This window comes from Salmo trutta, chromosome 1 (assembly GCF_901001165.1).
Source record: "Salmo trutta chromosome 1, fSalTru1.1, whole genome shotgun sequence".
NCBI classification, from domain to species: domain Eukaryota; kingdom Metazoa; phylum Chordata; class Actinopteri; order Salmoniformes; family Salmonidae; genus Salmo; species Salmo trutta.
Genome location: NC_042957.1, coordinates 49770750 through 49797855, shown reverse-complemented (window position 1 = coordinate 49797855; position 27106 = coordinate 49770750). Strand labels below are relative to the sequence as shown.

General features: G+C 42.8%; 1 protein-coding gene across 2 annotated transcripts; it reads right to left on the bottom strand.

Annotated features, from left to right (window-relative positions):
- Positions 1-591: 591 nt before the first annotated feature.
- On the bottom strand, positions 592-26352 carry LOC115198452 (transmembrane protein 184B). 2 transcript variants are annotated; one of them, XM_029760407.1, is made up of 9 exons: positions 25574-26352; positions 18271-18498; positions 14838-15003; positions 8245-8335; positions 7882-7957; positions 6812-6903; positions 6416-6585; positions 6070-6276; positions 592-2634 (listed from the first exon to the last, which is right to left on the bottom strand). In XM_029760407.1, the coding sequence occupies exons 2-9, from the start codon at positions 18496-18498 to the stop codon at positions 2396-2398; spliced, it is 1269 nt and encodes a 422-aa protein (XP_029616267.1). In that variant the 5' UTR covers positions 25574-26352; the 3' UTR covers positions 592-2395. The 2 variants fall into 2 exon arrangements, with proteins under 2 accessions (XP_029616267.1, XP_029616260.1); XM_029760400.1 differs by lacking the exon at positions 25574-26352 and adding an exon at positions 23946-24137.
- Positions 26353-27106: the final 754 nt, after the last annotated feature.

Sequence of the window (27106 nt, the reverse complement as noted above, 5' to 3'; positions counted from 1 at the left end):
TGTTATTATTTTTGGCTGGGTACTCGCCTGACATAATCTAATGTTTTGCTTTCGCTGTAAAGCCTTTTTGAAATCGGACAATGTGGTTGGATTAACGAGAGTCTTATCTTTCAAATGGTGTAAAATAGTCATATGTTTGAGAAATTGAAGTTATAGCATTTTTAAGGTATTTGTATTTCGCGCCACGCTCTACCATTGGATATTGGTGAGGCGCTAGTGGAACGTCTGTGCTCAACAGGTTTAACAAGAAATTTGTGGAGTGGTTGAAAAACGAGTTTTAATGACTCCAACATAAGTGTATGTAAACTTCCGACTTCAACTGTATATAAACTATAGAAAAATATATATGCACATCCAACTTATCACTTGCAGGACAGAAGAACATATCAAAGACAAAGGAATGTGCGCAACTCCGGTATGCTCCCATGGCGATTTAAATCAGATGCACAATCAAGACAAAGTTTCAATCAGAGTTGGATCTTCGTCAGATTGACCCCAGTTGCGGACATTCCATTTTCTTGCATATATGACCTACACATTGACACATCCAGCCCAAAACGGGAGGTTTAAAAAAATACGCAGTGGCCAAAGTTCCGAAACATCTCTTTAGTCGTTTATTTTACATGAGTGCAAAATGTGACAAGCAACCAAATAAACCAGGATTCAGTAATAGACACTATAGTTACACTACATCTCAGTGATCACATTATACCCAACTCTACATCTGTTTCTGCTTTCCCAGTAAGGCAGCAATAATTGGCACATGAAGGTATGGAAAAAGTGATTACACTGCACTTCATTTCCCTGACTTAAATGCAGTTCAAAATGATAGGGTAGATGGTGTCCCTCTATCACAATTTCCCACAAACAGAAACAAAATATATTATATATTTTCTAATGACATGAAACCAACTTAAATATCATGAAATATCAAACTGATCTGCAGAAATCACTGAAAACACATTGTTAATACTACATAGCTTATATACAATATAGCAATTTATCAAACTTTGTCATTAATCTAAACATAACAGCAGACATGTCTTAAAAATTACATTGAGACCAAATTACACTACATAATTCAACATTTAAACCAATCAAACAATTGCTGTACAAATGTTATCTTCAGTGAGTTGAAAGGACCAATAACAGGAACATCAGAAACTATAAAGGTTCTACTCAAACTATTTACAATACTGCAAATGTTTTTTTTTAGGGTTAACATTGTAGAGCTCTGCTGAATTATACACTCTAATCCATGCTGAAAAAATTCATGAGAATACCGCAACCCTCCAAGTTGGTGGGAGTCGGCCTTATCCTCCAATTTGTCTGTGGCATGTTAGATACAAAGGATTTCAAAGCGACAAAGTCTAGTTTGAAGTTCCTACTCCAAAGTTAGTTGTGTCTTTGAAAAAATAATTCAGTTCGTCGGGAGACCCAACAGAGGACTGCTGAGCAAATACTTCAAACACGCAAATGCAAGAGATGGTCCTTGAAGTGTCAGAGCCAGCCATGACGGGCACGATTCCTGGGTTCCCTCCTGAAGTCGTACATTAATCAGCTCCTATTTGAAACTCACATAAATCAGAGAGAGCGGAGTACATACTTCAGCGGCCAGAGAAGAGCTCAGTCACTGCTACGATAGAGACCGAATCAGGATCAGGGAAATTACCTAAATAAAAATTGCATCACTACCTGCCTTGTCTGAAACGGTTCAGCAGACAGTCTATTTTCCCATAGTATCATGACTAGCAAGGCAGAAACAAATATCATCTCATCACATAAGGTTATTCAAATCTTCATTCTGTTCCCTTCTTGATTGTACCGGCAGGAATTAGTCATTAAATTAACTGTCCAGTGAAAATCTCACTTTTAAAAGTTCATAATCTGTTAACTCGTACCCAAATAATGTTGTGGTGAAAGCATCAATTGGAGAAAAACACTTCAGAAACCTCACCTCAAACTTGTATTTCAAACAGACCGCTTAAAACATGCTTGCCATTTCCTCATAGAGGATGATGTCATCCTCCTCAGCTATCTACTCGCATTAATATTTTTACCTCACCATTCTATTGTTGGGGTACGCTGACACCATTCCAACAGAGAAAAACTGCATACTTAAACATTTTTGGAAGGAAAACTTTCCCAAATGTTGTAATTAATTATATATAGATCATATTTCATAGAAATCTGGAAACACTGGACAGTTACTTTAAAACCAGGACTAAAGTAAAGAGTTCATCTTAAAAAAATGAAATGAAAGAAGATGAAAATTAACCACACGGACAGATGCCAGGTCTGACGCCAGGTCTGACAGTGGGATATGCGGTGCCAGTGTTGTCCTGGGTGTGGTGAGGAAACAAAGACATGGATCCTCGTGGTGGTGGGCGGCTCCTTAGAATTCGTCATCAGAGATAATCAGCAGGACTTTGTCAGATTTCTTGGAGCTCTTGCTGCTGCCACCTGTGCCTGCCTTGCCGTTGTTCTGGCTGGGCTGTACCACCTCCTGGGTGGACTGCTGGGTGTACTGCTGGTAGGCTGGGGAGAAGTTGTGGATGGCATCCTGGACCATGTCCCCAGGGTTCATCGTCTCCTTCAGACCACTGGAGATGCTCTGCATGGGGGCGATGTTGTCTAGAAGAACATAAGACACATTTTGACATGGTCATTTAACTTGTTTATAGGACATAACTTTGATCTGAATATCAAACCACAGAAAAAACAAGATACAACATGAGAAATACAAGAGTAGTTACGCTTATGCAAACTAAATTCATGCATTTTTGAAGACAAGGTGCTGACAGAGACTCATTAGGAAAAACTCCCTAGTCCAGAACCACAGTTGATACAAATCTCACTAATGCAAATTCATTGGTTGTACTCAGTCCTTGTGCCCAGTGTTCCACCACATGAGGACCTCTTGTTAGTGTTCCTCTAGTATCAGTGTTGATGGATGAGAGCATAGAGAGAGATGACAGGAAGTCTGCAGCAATTCAGTGGGAGTGAGGAAGATGCTTCCTCTCCTCTGTCTACCTTCCCAGTCACTTCCCCGGCTGAGCTCCTCCAGCTGTGGGCCAGGCTGATACTTGACCCTATAATACCAGGATGTCTCATCCAACGCCTCAGCAGCTATATCAAAAGGCTAGACTAGTCTTAATGGGAATCCTTCTGGTTCAGGTAATGTTTATGCAGTCCAGTCACATACTATATCACTGAATTATGACCTTTGAATTGATGCTTTGGTAAGAAAGAACAACTCCGTGGGGCATATAAGAAATGTATCCCCAACACCATGCATCCCTTTGAGAGGGAAAATTTACTTTCAAAACCATACTTTTGGAAACTCCTCAGTGAATAGTTTGGCTTCAGCTGCATTTCATTTACAAGTTTAGACCACAATAAAAATCTAATTTGCTGCTTAACTTTCTGCAGCTACATTATCATTAGTTAAATTAATATCAAATATAGCAAATGAATAATACATTTTGTGCACGAGCATGAACGCCAAACATGGGAGACATCCTCAATTCATTTTGATCACTCGGCAAGATGAAGAGAAAACTTTTACCAGTCAAATGAAATGGACATGGAAACACTTCACACTTAATCAGCATTTAGCGATTCCGTTTCTTTCTGCAGGTCTGTCTCCTATAGCCCAAGGCTTCAGCAGGATTGCTGTTGCAGGAGGGAACGAACTGAGATGATTGATATCTCCGCAGAAGGCTTTTCCCTTAGTCTCCATTTGTCTTCTGCTCGTGAAAGGTATTGACATCAGAGTGGTACCGCTAGTTCCTGCGATTAAGCATATCGAGGCTATGAAATGCTCTTTCTATAGTGTGCTGGGCTAGCAACTTTCCTGTGAGCCATGAGTAATGATGAACACCCTGAAGACCGTTCCTCTGCTGACCTCAAGCCTGCCTGGTTCACACTGGCCATTTCTCTCTGATGTGTTTCCCATTCCATGTTTACAGCCAGGGAATGGGACTGAAAACTGCATTGTCACAGGTAACTTCCAAAATAAAGGAAACACTTGAGTTAATGGGGGATACAAAGTATATTAAAAGCAGTTGCTTCCACACAGGTGTGGTTCCTGAGATAAGTTATTAATTAACATCTCATTATTTTGTCTACCATGGCTCGGTGACTTTGAAAAAGGGGTCTCAAAGGAGCGTAAAGGGTTTAAAGTGTGTGGGGTCACTATATCGCAACCCAATTGAACACTTAAGGGAAATTCTGCAGCAGACATATGGTGAGCCATATGTCTGGAACATCGAATTGCAAAGAAATCACAGTATCGAATCACAATACATACAGAATCGTGAGAATTGCAATACATATTGTATCCGTACCCAAGTAGGTTGATAACATCGTATATGGCGATTCCCAGCCCTCCAAATGACCACTTCATCAGCTCCCAACAGATACAGTTCAAGTCTGAAGTTTACATACACCTTAGCCAAATACATTTAAAAACTCAGTATTTCACAATTCCTGATATTTAATCCTAGTAACAATTCCATGTCTTAGGTCAGTTAGGATCACCACTTTATTTTAAGAATGTGAAATGTCAGAGTAATAGTTGAGAGAATGATTTATTTCAGCTTTTATTCCTTTCATCACATTCCCAGTGGGTCAGAAGCTTACATACACTCAATTAGTATTTGGTAGCATTGCCTTTAAATTGTTTAACTTGGGTCAAACGCTTCAGGTAGCCTTCCACAAGCTTCCCACAATAAGTTTGGCCCATTCCTCCTGACAGAGCTGGTGTAACTGAGTCAGGTTTGTAGGCCTCCTTGCTCGCACACATTTTTCACTTCTGCAAACAAAATTTCTATTGGATAGAGGTCAGGGCTTTGTGATGGCCATGCCAATACCTTGACTTTGTTGTCCTTAAGCCATAACTTTGGAAGTATGCTTGGGGTCATTGTCCATTTGGAAGACCCATTTGCGACCAAGCTTTAACTTCCTGACTGATGTCTTCAGATGTTGCTTCAATATATCCACTTAATTTGACTTCCTCATGATGCCATCTATTTTGTGAAGTGCAGCAGTCCCTCCTGCAGCAAAGCACCCCCACAACATGATGCTGCCACCCCCGTGCTTCACGGTTGGGATTGTGTTCTTCGGCTTGCAAGCCTCCCCCTTTTTCCTCCAAACATAACGATGGTCATTATGGCCAAACAGTTCCATTTTTGTTTCATCAGACCAGAGGACATTTCTCCAAAAAGTACGATCTTTGTCCCCATGTGCAGTTGCAAACCGTATGGCTTTTTTGTGGCGGTTTTGGAGCAGTGGCTTCTTCCTTGCTGAGCGGCCTTTCAGGTTATGTCGATATAGGACTCGTTTTACTGTGGATATAAATACTTTTGCACCCATTTCCTCCAGCATCTTCACAAGGTCCTTTGCGGTTGTTCTGGGATTGATTTGCACTTTTCGCACCAAAGTATGTACATCTCTAGGAGAAAGAATGCGTCTCCTTGCTGAGCGGTAGGACGGCTGCGTGGTCCCATGGTGTTTATACTTGCGTACTATTGCTTGTACATATGAACGTGGTACCTTCAGGCGTTTGGAAACTGCTCTCAAGGATGAACCAGACTTGTGGAGGTCTACAATCTTTTTTCTGATGTCTTGGCTGATTTCTTTTGATTTTCCCATGATGTCATGCAAAGAGGCACTGAGTTTGAAGGTAGGCCTTGAAATACATCCACAGGTACACCTCCAATTGACTCAAATTATGCCAATTAGCCTATCAGAAGCTTCTAAAGCCATTCCATAATTTTCTGGAATTTTCCAAGCTGTTTAAAGGCACAGTCAACATAGTGTTTGTAAACTCCTGACCCACTGGATTTGATACAGTGAAATAATCTGTCTGTAAACAATTGTTGGAAAAATTACTTGTGGCATGCACAAATAAGATGTCCTAACCGACTTGCCAAAACTATAGTTTGTTAACAAGTCATTTGTGGAGTGGTTGAAAAAACGGGTTTTAATGACTCCAACCTAAGTGCATGAAAACTAGCGACTTCAACTGTACCTCCCCTCTCTATGGACGTGTAGAGGTGCAGTTACCGTGTGTCACTGGAAGTTCGTTCTTCTTCTCCCGGTACACGGTGCAGGTGAAGGCGTAGCGCAGGGCGATAGCAGCGAAGAACATCTCGATGCAGATGATGAAGTTCTGCCAGCCTGCTGCCACTGTGCCGGCCCCCACCTCCTGGTCGTCGATAAACAGGGCGTTAGGGATGACCCCACAGCGCTCCAGGATGGCCAGCACCATACCTAAACAACAAAAGACAACACCTTCATGTGCTACTCCAGTCTAATGTATCAATTACAATGTATTTTGTAGACTTTTCCAAACCCATTGGGGTTTGAACCTGTTGATATTAAGTCAAGGTAAGTAAAGGGACCAACGCACCCTGCCAGAAGGACAGGAAGATGACAGATTTGATGGTGAGGAATTTGAGCACGGGTTCATAAGGCCTCAGCAGGTCACTGGTAGCGAAGAAGAAGAGGAAGAGAGCGTACAGGGCCAGGCTGACAGAGATGTTGTAGATGATGGTGATGTAGAGGTATCCTCCATTCACACTGCAGAGGGGAACAGGATCAATACAGACGTGTTAGTGGGGATCTTTGTACATTCACTTTCTGAATTTCCATCCAAATTGATGTATTACTCAATACTCGTATTGTAAATATCAATGACTAATACTTTCATGTGAAATGTAAAAAGCAAAAACACACACTGAGTAATGCGAGCATGCGAAGGGAAGTTGAATGGGTGAAATGGAATGGAATGAAAGGTTGTGCTCACTTAAAGTCTCCATCATGATATTTGCCAAAGGCCTGCAGGAGGATGGTGATGACGGCCATGATGGGTTTGACGACACAGAACTGAAGAGTGGCCTGCATGACATCAATACAGGATGGGACATGCATTGAACACAGACACAAAACAAGGAACAATGCAGGTGACAACTACTTCATGTTGGTTATTGGGTTTGAAAGGTAGCCAACTGTACGTCTTCAAACACTGAGTAATCTATAAAATGAATGAACATTTTGTGGAAATTGTGTGTCTATCAATTTGCAATGTATGATATACTATGTTAAAAAAATCGCGAAAATATGCATGTATTGACATTATGCCAAAACAATGTACTGTCTGAAGTAATGTTAAAGTTCACTAAGGGACATGTGATTGAGTTTCAAGGGTCAGTAGTTTTCCTTACTGGGGCCACCTGCAGACCTTTAAATGGGAAATGATATAGCAACTTTAGGACAGGCCGGTGCTTTTGGATTAGACGTCCTCCTCTTGAAACCCGGAGTAATCTCTAAATGCAGTTATTGATCCCATTCCCTCCAACTTGTCGTCTCACAGAGCCAGAGCAGATATATTTCTATCCCTTCCAACTCTGCTACCAGAGGGAAGAGAACAGCAAGGTTGTGCTTTGAAACCAGCCAACATAGGAGTCCAGCCAGAACATGCCGAGTGTTAATCAGCTCCCTTTTCTGGACGTCTATTGACTGTTCTGAGGACATACCTTTCAGATCCAATTGCCATCAGGGTAAGACTCAGAGCACAGACTGCATCCCCAAGACACTATGGGGACAGTCAAGCTGACAGCTCATGTTATTTCTCTGTGCTTATTACAAAGCTGCTTTCACCTGTTCTCAGATTGCTTTTATTTTCCTTTTTAACCAGTCAACCTTATCCTCTAAAAAGTGGACAGCCAATTATAATGGCTGTCATTTCGCAATAGAGGCGCGATCTTGATAAAAAAGTTAAACGAGGTGACATTAAAATAACAAAATCACAATTTCCCATTTCCATATTTTCAGAGTGCTTTCATCACCCAAGCAGGGAGGGAGATGGAAACTCACCTGTTTACAGAATCTTAAAAAGCCAATAGAGTAGCTTATTCCACCTAAGCAGCAGGTACCATACATACAGCTCGACCTGGGAATGATAGAAAATGTGTGGTCACAACTGTATGCTGTGAATGTGTACCAGATTTAAAGACATTCTAGTGTCCAAAATACAAGACAGCACTATCCTTGAAGTCAGACTACCTTAAAATAAGACCAAGACGTTAATTCAAGGAAATTATAGCCTGACCCTGGGTGACTGCAAGACTTGCAATACAAACTGAAAATCCCCAACATTCTGGGTGGGTTGTTTGAAAGCGACTTGCATAGAGTGTAGTATGAGACCATGGTATGGGGGATAGGACTGGGAGCACTCACTCAATGGACTTCCCTCGGATCTCGGACATGATGGCACTCTCTCCCCCGAGGTACTCGAAGGACAGGCTTAGGAAGTTGTAAATCACAAATGCTGTCATGGAGAGAAGGGACAAAGTCACTCACATACATTCCTGTACATTATGACACCACAGCCACTGCTAGCTTGCCAACTTTACCAACTAGCAGTACTGTAGAAACTAAATACATTACAACGGAACGATTTGATTAGTGTAATGTTAGCTAGCTACATTTAAATTTACATAGTTGTCTACGTATCAAAGATAAAAGATAAAGGTAAACGCAGCCACTGCTAGCTAGCAAACTCTAGCAGCTAGCAGTACTGTATCATTTTTAGTCAATAAGATTTTTGCAACGTAAGCTTAACTTTCTGAACTTTCGAGTTGTGTAGTCCACTTGTGTAGCTAGCAGGACTGAGTTTGTATTAGCTAGTCAACGTTTAATCACTTCTGCGTTATGAAAGGAACTAGACACGGACACGAATGATCCATTGGTAGTTTGTTGTAACCAAGTATTGGTGCTAACCGTGTGTTATTGGATGCTAGCATGCTAGTTAGCTACGGCGTCATAGGACACGGTGCACTGGGTGGGTTTCACGGAAGAATACTGTACCAAGTTATCTAGCTGAATAAACTAAGTTTGAGCCTATTCTTGGAAACATTGAACCACTGTAGTTTACATCAATTATAATTTCTATAGTGGAAGTTGGAAAAGTTAGATTTGAGTGTTTCAGTGAATGGTTAGTGAGGGAGGCCCTGCTCTCTCGCTTCCCCAGTTGTTTAGTTAATTTTCATTCATCTCCTTTGCATTAGCGTAGCCTCTCCTGTAGCCTGTCAACTATGTGTCTGTCTATCCCTGTTCTCTCCTCTCTGCACAGGCCACACAAACGCTTCACACCGCATGGCCGCTGCCACTCTAACCTGGTGGTCCCAGCGCGCACGACCCACGTGGAATTCCAGGTCTCCGGCAGCCTCTGGAACTGCCGGTCTGCGGCCAACAAGGCAGAGTTCATCTCAGCCTATGCTACCCTCCAGTCTCTCGACTTCTTGGCGCTGACAGAAACATGGATTACCACAGAAAACACTGCTACTCCTACTGCTCTCTCCTCGTCTGACCACGTGTTCTTGCATACCCCGAGAGCATCTGGTCAGCGGGGTGGTGACACTGGAATCCTCATCTCTCCCATGTGGACATTCTCTCTTTCTCCCCTGACCCATCTGTCCATCTCCTCCTTTGAATTCCATGCTGTCACAGTCACTAGCACATTCAAGCTTAACATCCTTATCATTTATCGCCCTCCAGTTCATCAATGAGCTTGACGCCTTGATAAGTTCCTTTCCTGAGGATGGCTCACCTCTCACAATTCTGGGTGACTTTAACCTCCCTACGTCTACCTTTGACTCATTTCTCTCTGACTTCTTCTTTCCACTCCTCTCCTCTTTTGACCTCACCCTCTTACTGTCCCCCCCTACTCACAAGGCAGGCAATACGCTTGACCTCATCTTCACTAGATGCTGTTCTTCTACTAATCTCACTGCAACTCCCCTCCAAGTCTCCGATCACTACCTTGTATCCTTTTCCCTCTCGCTCTCCTCCAACACTACTCACTCTGCCCCTACTCAGATGGTATTGCACCGTCGCAACCTTCGCTCTCTCTCTCCTGCTACTCTCTCCTCTTCCATCCTATCATCTCTTCCCTCTGCTCAATCCTTCTCCAACCAATCTCCTGATTCTGCCTCCTCAACCCTCCTCTCCTCCCTTTCAGCATCCTTTGACTCTCTATGTCCCCTATCCTCCCGGCCGGCTCGGTCCTCCCCTCCTGCTCTGTGGCTTGACGACTCATTGCGAGCTCACAGAACAGGGCTCCGGGCAGCCGAGCGGAAATGGAGGAAAACTAGCCTCCCTGCAGACCTGGCATCTTTTCACTCCCTCCTCTCCACATTTTCTTCCTCTGTTTCTGCTGCTAAAGCCACTTTCTACCACTCTAAATTCCAAGCATCTGCCTCTAACCCTAGGAAGCTCTTTGCCACCTTCTCCTCCCTCCTGAATCCTCCTCCCCCTCCCCCCTCTCTGCGGATGACTTTGTCAACCATTTTGAAAAGAAGGTTGACGACATCCGATCCTCGTTTGTTAAGTCAAACGACACCGCTGGTCCTGCTCACATTGCCCTACCCTATGCTTTGACCTCTTTCTCCCCTCTCTCTCCAGATGAAATCTTGCAACTTGTGACGGCCGGCCGCCCAACAACCTGCCCGCTTGACCCTATCCCCTCCTCTCTTCTCCAGACCATTTCCGGAGACCTTCTCCCTTACCTCACCTCGCTCATCAACTCATCCTTGACCGCTGGCTATGTCCCTTCCGTCTTCAAGAGAGCGAGAGTTGCAACCCTTCTCAAAAACCCTACACTCGATCCCTCCGATGTCAACAACTACAGACCAGTATCCCTTCTTTCTTTTCTCTCCAAAACTCTTGAGCGTGCCGTCCTTGGCTAGCTCTCTTGCTATCTCTCTCAGAATGACCTTCTTGATCCAAATCAGTCAGGCTTCAAGACTGGTCATTCAACTGAGACTGCTCTTCTCTGTGTCACGGAGGCTCTCCGCACTGCTAAAGCTAACTCTCTCGCCTCTGCTCTCATCCTTCTAGACCTATCTGCTGCCTTTGATACTGTGAACCATCAGATCCTCCTCTCCACCCTCTCTGAGTTGGGCATCTCCGGCGCAGCTCACTCTTGGATTGCGTCCTACCTGACAGGTCGCTCCTACCAGGTGGCGTGGCGAGAATCCGTCTCCGCACCACGTGCTCTCACCACTGGTGTCCCCCAGGGCTCAGTTCTAGGCCCTCTCCTATTCTCGCTATACACCAAGTCACTTGGCTCTGTCATATCCTCACATGGTCTCTCCTATCATTGCTACGCAGACGACACACAATTAATCTTCTCCTTTCCCCCTTCTGATAACCAGGTGGCGAATCGCATCTCTGCATGTCTGGCAGGCATATCAGTGTGGATGACGGATCACCACCTCAAGCTGAACCTCGGCAAGACGGAGCTGCTCTTCCTCCCGGGGAAGGACTGCCCGTTCCATGATCTCGCCATCACGGTTGACAACTCCATTGTGTCCTCCTCCCAGAGTGCTAAGAGCCTTGGCGTGACCCTGGACAACACACTGTCGTTCTCCGCTAACATCAAGGCGGTGACCCGATCCTGTAGGTTCATGCTCCACAACAGTCGCAGAGTACGACCCTGCCTCACACAGGAAGCGGCGCAGGTCCTAATCCAGGCACTTGTCATCTCCCGTCTGGATTACTGCAACTCGCTGTTGGCGGGGCTCCCTGCCTGTGCCATTAAACCCCTAAAACTCATCCAGAAAGCCGCAGCCCGTCTGGTGTTCAACCTTCCCAAGTTCTCTCATGTCACCCCGCTCCTCCGCACACTCCACTGGCTTCCAGTTGAAGCTTGCATCTGCTACAAGACCATGGTGCTTGCCTACAGAGCTGTGAGGGGAATGGCACCTCCGTACCTTCAGGCTCTGATCAGTCCCTACACCCAAAGAAGGGCACTGCGTTCATCCACCTCTGGCCTGCTCGCATCCCTACCTCTGCGGAAGCACAGTTCCCGCTCAGCCCAGTCAAAACTGTTCGCTGCTCTGGCACCCCAATGGTGGAACAAGCTCCCTCACGACGCCAGGACAGCGGAGTCAATCACCACCTTCCGGAGACACCTGAAACCCCACCTCTTTAAGGAATACCTGGGATAGGATTAAGTAATCCTTCTAACCCTCCCGCCCTACCCTACCCCCCAAAAAAGATATAGATGTACTTTTGTAAAGTGGTTGTTCCACTGGATATCATAAGGTGAATGCACCAATTTGTAAGTCGCTCTGGATAAGAGCGTCTGCTAAATTACGTAAATGTAAATTATGGAATGTTGTTTACAACACTGATACTAGGTTTTGCAAGTGGGGTAATTTTCAAAAACAATAATTCAACGTCACGGGTCAGTCCGTTTGAAGATGGAATCCGTAGTAGGGGGAAACAGCACCACTGGCCGCCCTACCACCATGTTTATTGTTTTTGTTGCTGAGCTGAGGAGCGTCGTGCAGCATGGTAAAACATTTTTGCAGTAGTCTACCGCGCGTGCAATGATGTTGTAATATCACAAACGGGTTTGGCTGATTCACCATTAACTCTTTACACTCGTGGGAACTAGCCTACATGGATAGGGCTACATTTCTTTCAGAAGAAATATGAAATGCATAACCATGGTAGCAACTGAAAGGGAACAGTTTAGAGATAAAGGGGAAATTATTACACCAAAAGGTGAGGACACAACAGTTCACCTGACAACACTGAATCCAAAACATTACACTGTTGATTTTATGTGCATTTTACATTTACTGTACTTTTCATCGCATCTGTTGATTACGAAATCTGAAAATACTCTTGATACATTCAGTAATATGATGAGAATATTCCTGGAAAATGTGGGGTAGGCGCAACATAAGAAAAAAAAAGACAAGGGTTTGAGTGAGAGGTCCAAGTGGCTACACACCTCTCCAAAGTGTGCACAAGTCATTTCAATGCATTTTTATGACTCAAGAAGAGTCTTCCACTGTAAGGTGCTTTTCACTCTCCTAGCTGTTCCATTGAGGAATTAGAGCAAGCATATTTTTAGTTGTTTTGTTTGGAACACAACCCTGCTATCACTTAATTACTGTTGTCATTTACGCAATTCCAAAACAGACCATTACAAATCACAATCTGGGTCAGGTGGGCATCATTTGAAAGCTTGTTATTTTGCCAACATGACTAGCTAAGTTATAAAATACGATCTTACAATTTCAGGCTTTCCCAATGCAATACAGGGAAACAGATCATTTTGGTGCACATAGAAAGGAGTCGTGACTGCATTCAGGTACGTGTGCCACTTGGGGAGTTTTCTTCACGGTAGACAAACATAGGCTCATTCTGTTCACAATAACCCTGGGTATGTCATCATGTAACTGTACATTAAACATAGTGATCATAAACGTTGACACTGTATATGACATGAATTTTATGATTTGGAAATGTGAAGTGCAGATTTGGACTCACGGGTGTTTGGCTTGCTTGTATGACATCAAAGCGGTATTTATTATAATCCTCAACTTCTCATCTTTCAAAATACATAAGAGTTCTCTTAATTTACAGCACTTCCCTCACTCAGACAACAACAAAAATTGCTAAAGTCATCCAATTAGGGGGAGGGATGGGAGTGACATCTTGTCACGCGCGGTGCTCAAGTTCAGCACGGATGTCAGTCAGAACCCATACAGCACTGAAGTGCATGTATAGCATGTTACTGTACAGCCAATGCCTTCCAATTAGCCGTTTATTGGTGCCCAAATCTGCCATTTCAACCCGTATACGGGTACGAGTGTAAAGGCTACCGATTCCAGCTAATCTCAGTAAATATTCATGTTCTGTCTATATAAATCATTCATGATAAACATGGATTTTAAAGATAATTTGTCAACCTGTGAGCATTCTGTGCTGCAGGTAATATTGTGGGCCAGATTGTGATGATAGCACTGTAGAGATCTTACATCCTAATTTAGAAGCTGTGGAAACTGAAATTAGACTTTGGTGAGAGGGTTTCACTTTACAGTAATCATATTTTTCACCAATCAATGTTTTCTCCCCACCGCTAAGAGGTTTAGGATGGTTCTCTGTCCTCCAAATCCTTCCTAAGCCTTGGATGCTATTTCAGGAGGGGTTTAAAAAAAGCGAATGCAGGTTACACTCTCAAGTATCAGGGGTACAGAGTTTCACAGTGCTTTAGCCCTGGCCATGCTGACTCAATGGAATGCAGTTAACCTGCTTTCAGATGCTATTTTTAAAGAGCAATCTCCACCACCAATCATAAATGTGTCTCAAACACTAAATGAGTCTGGTCAATAATGTATGTGAAATACTAATAGTTTTGTCCATATATCAAATTACATAATTCTGCATGTGATTCACCTCTGATATTGTTAAAGTACTACAGTCTTTTCTTATTGCTTCGGTACATAATGACTATTAAAGAAAGGCTTTTCAGAGTAAAATTCATGAGACATTAATAATTTAATGTGAAGAATAGCTAATGAGGAAGATTAACATTTCCTTTGTGTTTGAATTAAAAAACAACTCGACTAGTTTAGTTCGGATTAGAATGACCTCAACTAAAGTACATCCCTTTTCCACCTTTTGCAAAGAATAGAATACAAAAATCACTAAGCCTAAGAGGAAAAAAAGACAGGTCTGAAAGTCTGCACGCCCTGGAAACAGAACAACATGAACAATAGGGCCTCTCTGCCCATAGGGAAGAACTGACAGGTGAGGAAAAACAGGTTGGGCCAGTCCGTTTTAGCTTCAATCAACTCATAATAGGTCTACCGCCAGTCTAAATGTCATTACTGGCCAGACAGAACCCGCCCGGTGTCAGACTACTGCCGCCTGTACAGGTGCTTATAGAGTAAACCGCTGTCAGGGCGCTGGCTGAGATATGAGGCAACAGTGAAGGGGAGGAGAAGGGTGGGGTGGTTTGTTTACCGTACCTTCATAACAGTCTCGGACGGAGTCAAAGTAGACATAGTACTGGTCGTTGCTGATGAAGAGCAGGCTGAGCCAGGAGTCGAACGCATAGATTGGCACGATGAAAAGAATGCGAATGATGTAGCGCTGCTCGTTAGGGACTGTGTAGGACCTCAGGTGTGTGTAGATCTGGAAAACACAGAAACAAAACAAAAATAGTTATTTAAAAAAACAAGAGCACTGACTAGGCAAAAATGCATTGAGGTATTCAAATCCCAGTTTCAGCCCCTAGACCAACCATTATGAATAATTGAGCTAAACCGGACGAGCAGTATTAGGGGCCAATGCTTCAGAGATGGGTTCTTATGAATAAACGGCACTTCCTTGGAACCCTCTCAAGGCACGATTTGGCTATCACACAGGGCCCAACAGGCTTTAGAAGGACAGCATTACAGCATTGACTAAAATATATATAAAAAAGGACCGTGTCTGTAGATTTGGGGTCGAGAGGTAAGAAAAAGATAAAGGAGGGTAAAAATGAAAACCCAGAAAGATAACACTGCATAATTGGGGTAACAAGGTGAGCGGGATGAATTTCTGCTGATCAAGACAAAAGCTTGACTGAAAAGTGAATGTCTGTGTTATAGGATCAACTCCGCTAGAGATGTGTTACACGGACGTTTTTACACTTGGGAGGGAGAACAGAAAGAAGTAGAGGGGTGCACTGCTTCAAAACCTGTGTTTCAGACTGTTGAATTTGATTGAACTCTTCGACTTCACTGAATCGTTTTAAAACATAATGCAGTATGTGAATGCTAAATGGGTGTGCCATGACTCCCTATTCTAGGAACCAACATTTTTCAGAATTGGAGTCAAGGCCATGGGGTGAAGGAAAAGTTCAGAGTATCCATTACATAATTCAAATCAAAATCAAATCAAATGTATTTATAAAGCCCTTCTTACATCAGTAGATGTCACAAAGTGCTTATACAGAAACCCAGCCTAAAAGCCCAAACAGCAAGCAATGCAGATGTAGAAGCACGGTGGCTAGGAATAACTCCCTAGAAAAGGCAGGAACCTAGGAAGAAACCTAGAGAGGTACCAGGCTATGAGGAGTAATTAAGTTGTGAAGCACATAATCAACTACATATTTTCAGGGGCAAATGCCAAAGGAAACTAAAAGCTCATAATCTAGTGATCAATCGTATACAGTACACCAGCAATGGTCAGAGTTGAGTATTGCAGTTTGATCCATTTCAAGTAGTGCACCCTGGCATTTCTTGACTTCAGGTCCACTCACACAGACTCATGCAACATGATTAAATGGCCATTAGAGGTGGCACATTAGAGGCTGGCCAGTGCCAGGGCGTGATGCATGTGGCTCTCCTGAGAAGTGAAGTGAAGCAGGCTGCAGACTGGCTGGTGGAAAGACTTGCGGTCCTCCAGGCTCCATAATGCTGAGCTGACAGGTAGACAGACAGAGCTGTGCCCTGGGTAATGACTCTGCTCTAGCCTGACTCAATACCCTTCTGTCTTAGTTGAGCAGTAGCCCAAGTCCATCCCCCAGCTAATTTCAGTTAGTCTGTGAAAGGCGTATAACTCCACCTCATAACACTCCCCAGCCCGCCCCTGGCACTGACAGCTGTGACACACCAAACGTCCATGCGAGTGCCTCGCGTTTATACCAAGCAGTGTCCGTGAGAAAGTGAGAGGGGCGCGCACTGAGCACGACAGTTCTATACAGAACACCCAGACAGAATGAGAAAACCACACATCACACTGACTATAGTGTGATATCATGACCCTCCTCTCTCCCTGACAAGCTGCCCCGGGAAGTGGGAGGTCTGAACAGTGTAGTGTGTCAGAGAACATCAGTAACACTCCATAGCACTGTAACACCTGGTGCTTTGGACCACAGTGAGCAGACTGGGACATCTAAGGTCAGCATCGACCAGCATACGGTGTTAGCATGCAGATTGGGAGAGGAGGAGAACTCTCCGGAGACAGTCTTAGAGGAAAATCTGATGATACACCAGAATACTAAATAAAACCAATCCTGTCGGGAAGGCTGTTTTTAATCTCCCTGCATGCTTGCCTCATGCAACCCTGCAACTATCTCACGGGCCACATATGTTAATGTCCGGCCTGCTTCGATGGGGAATGGATGGGAAAACAAACTACTCCAGAACTAAACAGATGGACGGAACGGGAGACTCCATAGAATGCCAAATTGACAAAAAATGTTGCGTGTCGTGAAAAAAACGAATCTAATTTAAAAACTCCTTTTATGAACAATTTCAATTTTATAAAGACATGTTAAATCTAGTAAAAAAAAAGGGCATTCTTGCTATACCAGAGGTATGCCAACTTCTGCTTGATGTATTTTCAGTAATAAAGTATGAGCTGATGATAATGTGAAACGTATCAGAAATGTTGCAACCAGCGTATAGAAAAGGTTAGCACATGAACCCTGGGGACAATAACACCATCATATTCCTATCTAGAAATATGTGATCATCTAAATCTCCAACCAGAGCCAACAGTGGGACTCCCTGGGGGCTTCCTGTCTATACAGCCGCTAAAGGTTGGATGGACCCATTCTCAGCAGCACTCAGGTTTATCGGTTCATCAGCACAATATGAGAAGAGACGGCTCGCTCCCCAATGCAGAGCAGCAGAAAACACACGGGGCCTCTGCTGATTGCCCTTCGCAAAACGTGATCCTCTCCTATTATTGCGACGCTGGAAATGTGCAGGTGTTGTTGAGGTCACCTCTCTGCTGATAATGCATGCCATTCAAATGTACACCCTCTCTGGAGTTGATGAAACCCCAGTCTGATGATAAGGATCACCATTGTCTCTACTGAAGGATTACAGCAAGAGACTGAGTAAATAGCAATAACTGAAGAAAAAAAAAACACCCTTCAGTAAGCCTATACTGAATGTGAATATAATCATGGTTAGGCCTTACTATACTTGGCTAAAGTTATATGACTGCTCTGCCCGGGCCATTTGATCGATGACGGCTCTGTTTGCATTGTGTCGTTATCAGTGGTAGTCACGGTCAACGGAAGTGCCCGCAAACAGCAACACTAATGGATCACCTAGTAACAATTAAGAAACAATGACACACTATGAACAGACCGTCACTTTACAGATAGGAGCCAATTAACTATCACACTCAGTCGTGCCTCTCAATGATGGAGAAAATAGGTCTGGTCAACAACAGATACTGGATCAAATGTAGAAGTGAAAAACAAAAAGTATTGTCTGGCTGGAGTCTTTGCCCTCTGGTAAGGGTGTAGACAACCCACAACACCTACCTAGCTCCCATTACATATTTGCATTTGTTTGCCTAGAAGCTGAGTGATACTGACAATGCCTGGAGCTATGCTTTTTGTTTTCTAGATTCACATCAAAACAAGTAGAGGCAGACAACTGATATAATGTAACCTACCTGATGGCAAGTGAGGAGCAGCGCTGACCAGACGAAGATCCCCGACAGAGCTTGAGCAGCGGTCGTATTCAAGAAGATATCGTGTGCCACAATAGTCCCATTCCCTATTTGAATTATTGTCATGTTGGATATGTCTGACTTGTTAAGAATTGGAGATGCGAAACGCATCAGAGACTCATTTTGGTTGACTTCCGAGTCCATCGCCATCTCCTCTGCTGAGCTGTTCATCTGAAACAATAAAAAGTGTTGTTTGGGTAAATGAGGAAGCTTTAGGCCAGGGATCGACAACTAGCGGGCCCATTTTATCTTGAGTGGATAGTCAGGGGGCTGGAATATAATGACAAATAATTTCTAGACTTCAAGAAGCCCAAACAGATACAATATTTCACTAAAACATAAATCATTTCAAACCTTGCTAACATTTGAAAATAATCACATACAGTTGATGTCGGAAGTTTACATACACTTAGGTTGGAGTCATTAAAACTCGTTTTTCAACCAATCCACACATTTCTTGTTAACAAACTATAGTTTTCGCAAGTTGGTTAGGACATATAGTTTGTGCATGACACAAGTAATTTTTCCAACAATTGTTTACAGACAGATTATTTCACTTATAATTCAGAGTATCACAATTCCAGTGGGTCAAAAGTTTACATACACTAAGTTGACTGCCTTTAAACAGCTTGGATAATTCTAGAAAATTATGTCATGGCTTTAGAAGCTTCTGACAAGCTAATTGACATAATTTGAGTCAATTGGAGGTGTACCTGTGGATGTATTTCAAGGCCTACCTTCAAACTCAGTGCCTCTTTGCTTGACATCATGGGAAAATCAAAAGAAATCAGCCAAGACCACAGAAAAAATATTGTAGACCTCCACAAGTCTGGTTCATCCTTGGGAGCAATTTCAAAACACCTGAAAGAACCATGTTCAGCTGTACAAGCAATAGTACGCAAGTATAAACACCATGGGACCACGCAGCCGTCATACCGCTCAGGAAGGAGACACGTTCTTTCTCCTTGAGATGAACGTACTTTGGTGCGAAAAGTGCAAATCAATCCCAGAACAACAGCAATGGACCTTGCAACTGCACATGGTTTGCAACTGCACAATGGGGACAAAGACTGCACTTTTTGGAGAAATGTCCTCTGGTCTGATGAAACAAAAATAGAACTGTTTGGCCATAATGACCATCGTTATGTTTGGAGGAAAAAGCGGGAGGCTTGCAAGAACACCATCCGAAGAACACCATCCCAACCGTGAAGCACGGGGGTGGCAGCATCATGTTGTGGGGGTGCTTTGCTGCAGGAGGGACTGCTACACTTCACAAAATAGATGGCATCATGAGGAAGTAAAATTATGTGGATATATTGAAGCAACATCTAAAGACATCAGTCAAGAAGTTAAAGCTTGGTCGCAAATGGGTTTTCCAAATGGACAATGACCCCAAGCATACTTCCAAAGTTGTCGCAAAATGGCTTAAAGACAACAAAGTCAAGGTATTGGAGTGGCCATCACAAAGCCCTGACCTCAATCCTATAGAACATTTGTGGGCAAAACTGAAAAAACGTGTGCGAGCAAGGAGGCCTACAAACCTGACTCAGTTACACCAGCTCTGTCAGGAGAAATGGGCTAAAATTCACCCAACTTACTGTGGGAAGCATGTGGAAGGCTACCCAAAACATTTGACCCAAGATAAACAATTTAAAGGCAATGCTACCAAATACTAATTGAGTGCATGCAAACTTCTGACCCACTAGGAATGTGATGAAAGAAATACAAGCTGAAATAAATCACTCTCTACACTATTATTCTGACATTTCACATTCTTAAAATATAGTGGTGATCCTAACTGACCTAAGACCGGGAATTTTCACTTGGATTAAATGTCAGGAATTGTGAAAAACTGAGTTTAAATGTATTTGGCTAAGGTGTATGTAAACTTCCGACTTCAACTGTATATCACTAGGATCTGATTTGCGGGGTGTTTTTACAGTCTTATGTCCCAAAAAATAAATAACATATATAACTACACACACACACACACACACACACACACACACACACTTCCGACCCTCTCCTTTTTCCATTTTGTTACGTTACAGCCATATTCTAAAATGGATTAAAAGCACAAAAACATAAAACATAAATAAAAGAACGTTTGAAATGTATGCATTCACTACTGTAAGTCGCTCTGGATAAGAGCGTCTGCTAAATGACTAAAATGTAATGTAAAATGAAATAAATCAATCTACACACAAAACCCCATAAGGACAAAGCGAAAACTTTTTTTTTTATGTTTGCAAATGTATTAAAAATTTAAAACTGAAATACCTTATTTAAGTGAGTATTCAGACCCTTTCCTATGAGACTAGAAATTGAACTCAAGTGCATCCTGATTCCATTGATCATCCTTGAAATGCTTCTACAACTTGATTGGAGTCCACCTGTGGTAAATTCAATTAATTGGACATGATTTGGAAAAAAGGCACACCTATCTATCTATATAAAATCCCACAGTTGACAGTGCATGTCAGAGCAATAACAAAGCCATGAGGTCGAAGGAATGTTCCGTAGAGTGCCGAGACAGGATTGAGGCACAGATCTGGGGAAGGGTACCAAAATATTTCTGCAGCATTGAAGATCCCTAAGAACACAGTGGCCTCCATCATTCTTAAATAGAAGAAGAGCTGGCCGCCGGCCAAACTGAGCAATCAGGGGAGAAAGGCCTTGGTCAGGGAGGTGACCAAGAACCCAATGGTCACTCTGACAGAGCTCCAGAGTTCCTCTGTGGAGATGGGAGAACCTTCCATAAGGACAACCATCTCTGCAGCACTCCACCAATCAGGCCTTTATGGTAGAGTAGCTAGATGGAAGCCACTCCTCAGTAAAAGGCACGACAGCCCGTTTGGAGTTTGCCAAAAGGCACCTAAAGACTCTCAGACCATGAGAAACAAGATTCTCTGGTTTGATGAAACCAAGATTGAACTCTTTGGCCTGAATGCCAAGCATCACATCTGGAGGAAACCTGGCACCAGGATCGAGGGAAAGATGAACAGAGAAAATTACAGTGAGATCCTTGATGAAAACCTGCTCCAGAGCGCTCAGGACCTGAGACTGGGGTGAAGGTTTACAGGACAATAACCCTAAGTACACAGCCAAGACAACGCAGGAGTGGCTTCGGGACAAGTCTATGAATGTCCTTGAGTGGCCCAGGAGGGGCCCGGACTTGAACCCAATCTAACATCTCTGGAGAGACCTGAATATAGCTGTGCAGCGACTCTCCCCATCTGACAGAGCTTGAGAGGTTCTGCAGAGAAAAATGGGAGAAACTCCCCAAATACAGGTGTGCTAAGCTTGGAGTGTCATACCCAAGAAGACTTGCTGTAATTGCTGCCAAAATTGCTTAAACAAAGCACTGAGAAAACAGTCTGAATACTTATGTAAATGTGATTTCTAATGCTTTGTCATTATGGGGTATTGTGTGTAGATTGATGAAGAAGAAAAAAGACTAATACATTTTAGAATAAGGCTGTAACACAAAAGAATATGGAAAAATGTGTAAAAGGTCAAGGGGTCTGAATACTTTCCGAATGTACAGTATGCATGTGTGTCTATATCTCTATATATATATTATATACATCTCTCTCTCATATATATATATCAAATATATTTTATATTTGAGATTCTTCAAAGAGCCACCCTTTACATTGATGACATCTTTGCACACTCTTGGCATTCTCTCAAACAGCTTCACCTGGAATGCTTTTCCAACAGTCTTGAAGGAGTTCCCACATATGCTGAGCACTTGTTGGCTGCTTTTCATTCACTCTGCGGTCCAACTCATCCCAAACCATCTCAATTCGGTTGAGGTCGGGTGCTTGTGGAGGCCAGGTCATGTGATGCAGCACTCCATCACTGTTCCTCTTGGTCAAATAGACCTTACACAGCCTGGATGCGTGTTGGGTCATTGTCCTGTTGAAAAACAAATTATAGTCCTACTAAGCCAAAACCAGATGGGACGGCGTACCACTGCAGAATGCTGTGGTAGCCATGCTGGTTAAGTGTGCCTTAAATTCTAAATAAATCACAGACAGTGTCACCAGAAAAGCACCCTCACACCACCTCCTCCATGCTTCACGGTGGGAACCACACATGTGGAAATCATTTGTTCACCTACTCTCTCTCTCACAAAGACACGGCAGTTGGAACCAAAAATCTCAAATTTGGACTCATCAGACCAAAGGACAGATTTCCAACAGTCTAATGTCCATTGCTCGTGTTACTTGGCCAAGCAAGTCTTTTCTTATTATTGGTGTCCATTAGTAGTGCTTTCTTTGCAGAAATTCGACCATGCAGGCCTGATTCATGCAGCCTCCTCTGAACAGTTGATGTTGAGATGTGTCTGTTACTTGAACTCTGGGAAGCATTCATTTGGGCTGCAATTTCTGAGGCTGGTAACTCTAATGAACTTATGCTCTGCAGCAGAGGTAACTCTGGGTCTTCCTTTCCTGTGGCGGTCCTCATGAGAGCCAATTTCATCATATCACTTTATGGTTTTTGCGACAGCACTTGAAGATTTTTTTTTCTCCAGATTGACTGACCTTCATGTCTGACCTTCATGTCTTAAAGTAATGATGGACTGTTGTTTCTCTTTGCTTATTTGAGCTGTTCTTGCCATAATATGGACTTGGTCTTTTTCCAAATAGGGCTATCTTCTGTATACCACCCCTACCTTGTCACAACACAACTGATTGGCTCAAACGCATTAAAAAGGAAAGAAATTCCAGAAATTAACTTTTAACAAGGCACACCTATTAATTGAAATGCATTCCAGGTGACTACCTCATGAAGCTGGTTGAAACAATGCTAAGAGTTTGCAAACTGTCATCAAGGCAAAGGGTGGCTACTTTGAAGAATCTAAAACATATTTTGATTTGTTTAACACTTTTTTGGTTACTATATGACTCCATATGTGTTATTTCATAGTTTTAATGTCTTCACTATTATTCTACAATGTAAAAAAAACTTGAATGAGTGTATATATATATATATATATATATATATATATATATATATATATATATATATACACACACACAGTAATATAAACGCAACATGTAAAGTGTTGGCCCCATGTTTCATGAGCTGAAATAAAAGATCCCCAAAAATGTTCAATACACACAAAAAGCTTATTTCTCTAAAATTGTGTGCACATGTTTACTTCCCTGTTAGTGAGCATTTCTCCTTTACCAAGATAATCCATCCACCTGACAGTGTGGCATATCAAGAAGCTGATTAAACAGCAAGATAATTACACAGGTGCACCTTGTGCTGGGGACAATAAAAAGCCCCAAAATGTAGTTGTCACACAAAACAATGCCACAGATGTCTCAAGTTGAGGGAGCGTGCAGTTGGCATGCTGACTGCAGAAATGTCCACTAGTGCTGTTGCCAGACAATGTAATGTTAATTTCTCTACCATAAGCCAACTCTAACATTATCTTCGAGAACTTGGCCTCAGAAACGCAGAACACGTGTAACCACGCCAGCCCAGGATCTCCGTATCCTGCTTCTTCACCTGTGGATTTGTCAGGACAGCTGATGAAATTGTGGGTTTACATAACTGAAGAATTGATGCACAAACTGTCAAACTTTCTCAGGGAAGCTCACCTGCATGCTCGTCGTCCTCACCAGGGTCTTGACCTGACTGCAGTTGGCAAATGCTCAACTTTGATGGCCACTGACACACCGGAGAAGTGTGCTCTTCACAGATGAATCCCGGTTTCAACTGTACCGGGCAAACGGCGTGTCTGGCGTTGTAAGTGTGGGCGAGTGGTTTCCTGGTGTCAATGTTGTGAACAGAGTGCCCCATGGTGGCGGTGGGGTTTTGGTACGGACAACAAACACAATTGCATTTTATCGATGGCAATTTGAATGCAAAGAGATACCGTGACAAGATCCTGAGGCCCATTGTGGTGCCATTCATCCGCCGCCATCACCTCATGTTTCAGCATGATAATTCACGGCCCCTGTACACAACTCCTGGAAGCTGAAAATGTACCCAGTTCTTCTATGGCCTGCATACTCACCAGACATGTCACCCATTGAGCATGTTTGGAATGCTCTGAATGGATGTGCACGACAGCGTGTTCCAGTTCCCGCCAATATCCAGCAACTTCGCACAGCCATTGAAGAGGAGTGGGACAACATTCCACAGGCCACAATCAACTCTATGCAAAGGAGATGTGTCACACTGCATGGTTTTCTGATCCATGCCCCTACCATTTTTTTTAAAGGTATTTGTGACCAATAGATTAGGGCCTAATGAATTTATTTCAACTGACTGATTTCCTTTTATAAACTGAAATTGTTGCATTCATATTTTTGTTCAGCGTAGACAGATAGAGCTCAGAAAACGTGGGGGGCCAAATAAATAATTTGGCCAGCAGGTCGCCAGTTGAGGAACCCTGCTCTAGGCTCAGTTGTGGAAAAAGTATGCGATTATCCTACTTGAGTAAAAGTAAATATACCTCAATAGAAAATGACTCAAGTAAAAGTCACCCAGTAAAATACTACTTGAGTAAAAGTATAAATCATTTCAAATTCCTTCTATTAAGCAAACCAGAAGGCACCCCCCAAAACACTACTTAAATTGTACTTTAAAGTATTTTTACACCACTGTCTAGGCTACATACATATAGGAAAGAATATTTTAAATTTCCTAAACATTTACTTGACTGAATCAGGGCTGCTGGTTTATGAAAAAGCGCAGGTTCTATGAGCTGCGAACTTCTTAATAACGAAACAAAAACTATAAGATCACAACTCCAGTATAAAATACCACTAAAAACACTAGCAGATCAGCTCCATGTGATTTTAATTTGGGAACTCTGTTCCAAAATATTCCCACGCATAATAGAGATATATATTGAATCGTATATAAAATGTGGGCAAGGGTTGAAATGATTATGTTTTAGTCTTCTTGCGGTCAATTTGTTATCTACAAATGATTTGTAATTCTGTTCCGGTGTTCTGGCAGAGGGGGGATTTTCGGCACAACACCCGCCCAATGAACACCCGCTCAAGGAAAAAATCGTCCCGCGGCTGAATCTACAGTAGTTGATAATCCCTGTGATAGGCCTATCTGAATTATCAAGACAAAAACATCCACAGCCTTAATAATCTGTCTGAGAAACCTGTTGCATGGGCAAGTCATAGCCTACACAAATTTTGTCCAAACAAATATTTGTAATTACTTAGTTATATGTAGGCTACATAGGTAAAATACTGAGGTTTACCTTAGCGGTCTGTAGACTCGATGGCCTTGACCTAACGTTACTGGTATATCCACATTGAGCGAAACAGACTTCAAATGGAACGGGGTAGGTGAAAATCGTGCCGTTTCTCAAAAATAAATTTGGACTGGAACAATTAAGAAATAAAGACGATTTAGCTGATGTTATCGAATACCATTACCAGTGAGCTTGCTATGAGAAATGGCTTCCTTTCAAAAGGTACGAACGAAGGATTCAATACTTCCTTGTTGTGAAGACAGGTGTAATGCGAGTTCGAAGTCCACAGAGCCGGTGACTCAGTCAGTGTCGGTTATTCGAATAAAGGAGGATATGGGCCTATGTTTTAATTCATGTTCTAATAAAAGCGACACGGATAATACCGAATATATCCTCTTTGGACTGTTGTCCCTTCTCAATAAACTGCAACATCAGGGATTTATTCATTGCGCTGTTTCTGTTTCAAAACGTTTCGTCGCAACATAAACCGTTTTAAGCCAAAGGAAAAGGTTTTGCAACGAAAACGAGTTTCAATTGGACAAATTCAGATAGGTCCCTCCCAGTTTCGTTCCGTTCGCTCAGTTTGCTTCAGTTTGGTTCTTAAACGGTAAACGGTTTCCGTTACCAGACTAATGAATACACCCCAGGTAAACATCCAGGTGGAACATGGACGTAGAAGCGGTCATCGTCATGTGACATAACCATAGGCCTAGTGGCATATACACCCTTTGCATGTCCATCTAGTCGTGTGTGTATGTAATAAGTGAGAACTATGTGGTTACACGTGGTCTGTGGTTTTGAGGCCAGTTGGACAAACCAAATTCTCTGGATTTTTTTAAATTTCAGCTCATGAAACAACACTTTACACTGAAAGAATATATTAACGCAACATGTAAAGTGTTGGTACCATGTTTAAGGAGGTGAAAAAATAAATCCCATAAATGCTCCATACCCACAAAAAGCTTATTTCTCTTAAATTTTGGGCACAACCCTGTTATTGAGCATTTCTCCTTTGCCAAAGTGTGACAAATCAAGAAGATGATTAAACAATATGATCATTACACAGGTGCACCTTGTGCTGGGGACAATAAAAGGCCACTTTAAAATGTGCACACAACACAATGCAACAGATGTCTCAAGTTGAGGGAGTGTGCAATTGGCATGTTGACAGCAGGAATGTCCACCAGAGATGTTGCCAGAGAATTGAATGTTAATTTCTCTACTATAAACTGCCTCCAACGTCATTTTAGAGAATTTGGCAGTATGTCCAACTGGGCTCACAACCGCAGACCACGTGTAACCACGCCAGCCCAGGACCTTCACATTCGGCTTCTTCACCTGCAGGATCGTCTGAGGAGAGGTGGGGGAGTTGCTGAGGACTATTTCTGTCTGTAATAAAGCCTTTTGTGGGGAAAAGCTCATTTTTATTGGCTGTGCCTGGCTCCCAAGTGGGTGGGCCTATGCCCTCCCAGGCCCACACATGGCTGCATCCCTGCCCAGTCATGTGAAATCCATAGATTAGGGCCTAATACATTTCTT

Coding starts and splice junctions, on each gene's coding strand:
- LOC115198452 (XM_029760400.1), bottom strand. Junction 6,277..6,415: donor CTTCCTGTCCTTCTGGCAGG/GTGCGTTGGTCC, acceptor TTTGTTGTTTAG/GTATGGTGCTGGCCATCCTG. Junction 2,635..6,069: donor CGAACTTCCAGTGACACACG/GTAACTGCACCT, acceptor ATGTTCTTCTAG/ACAACATCGCCCCCATGCAG.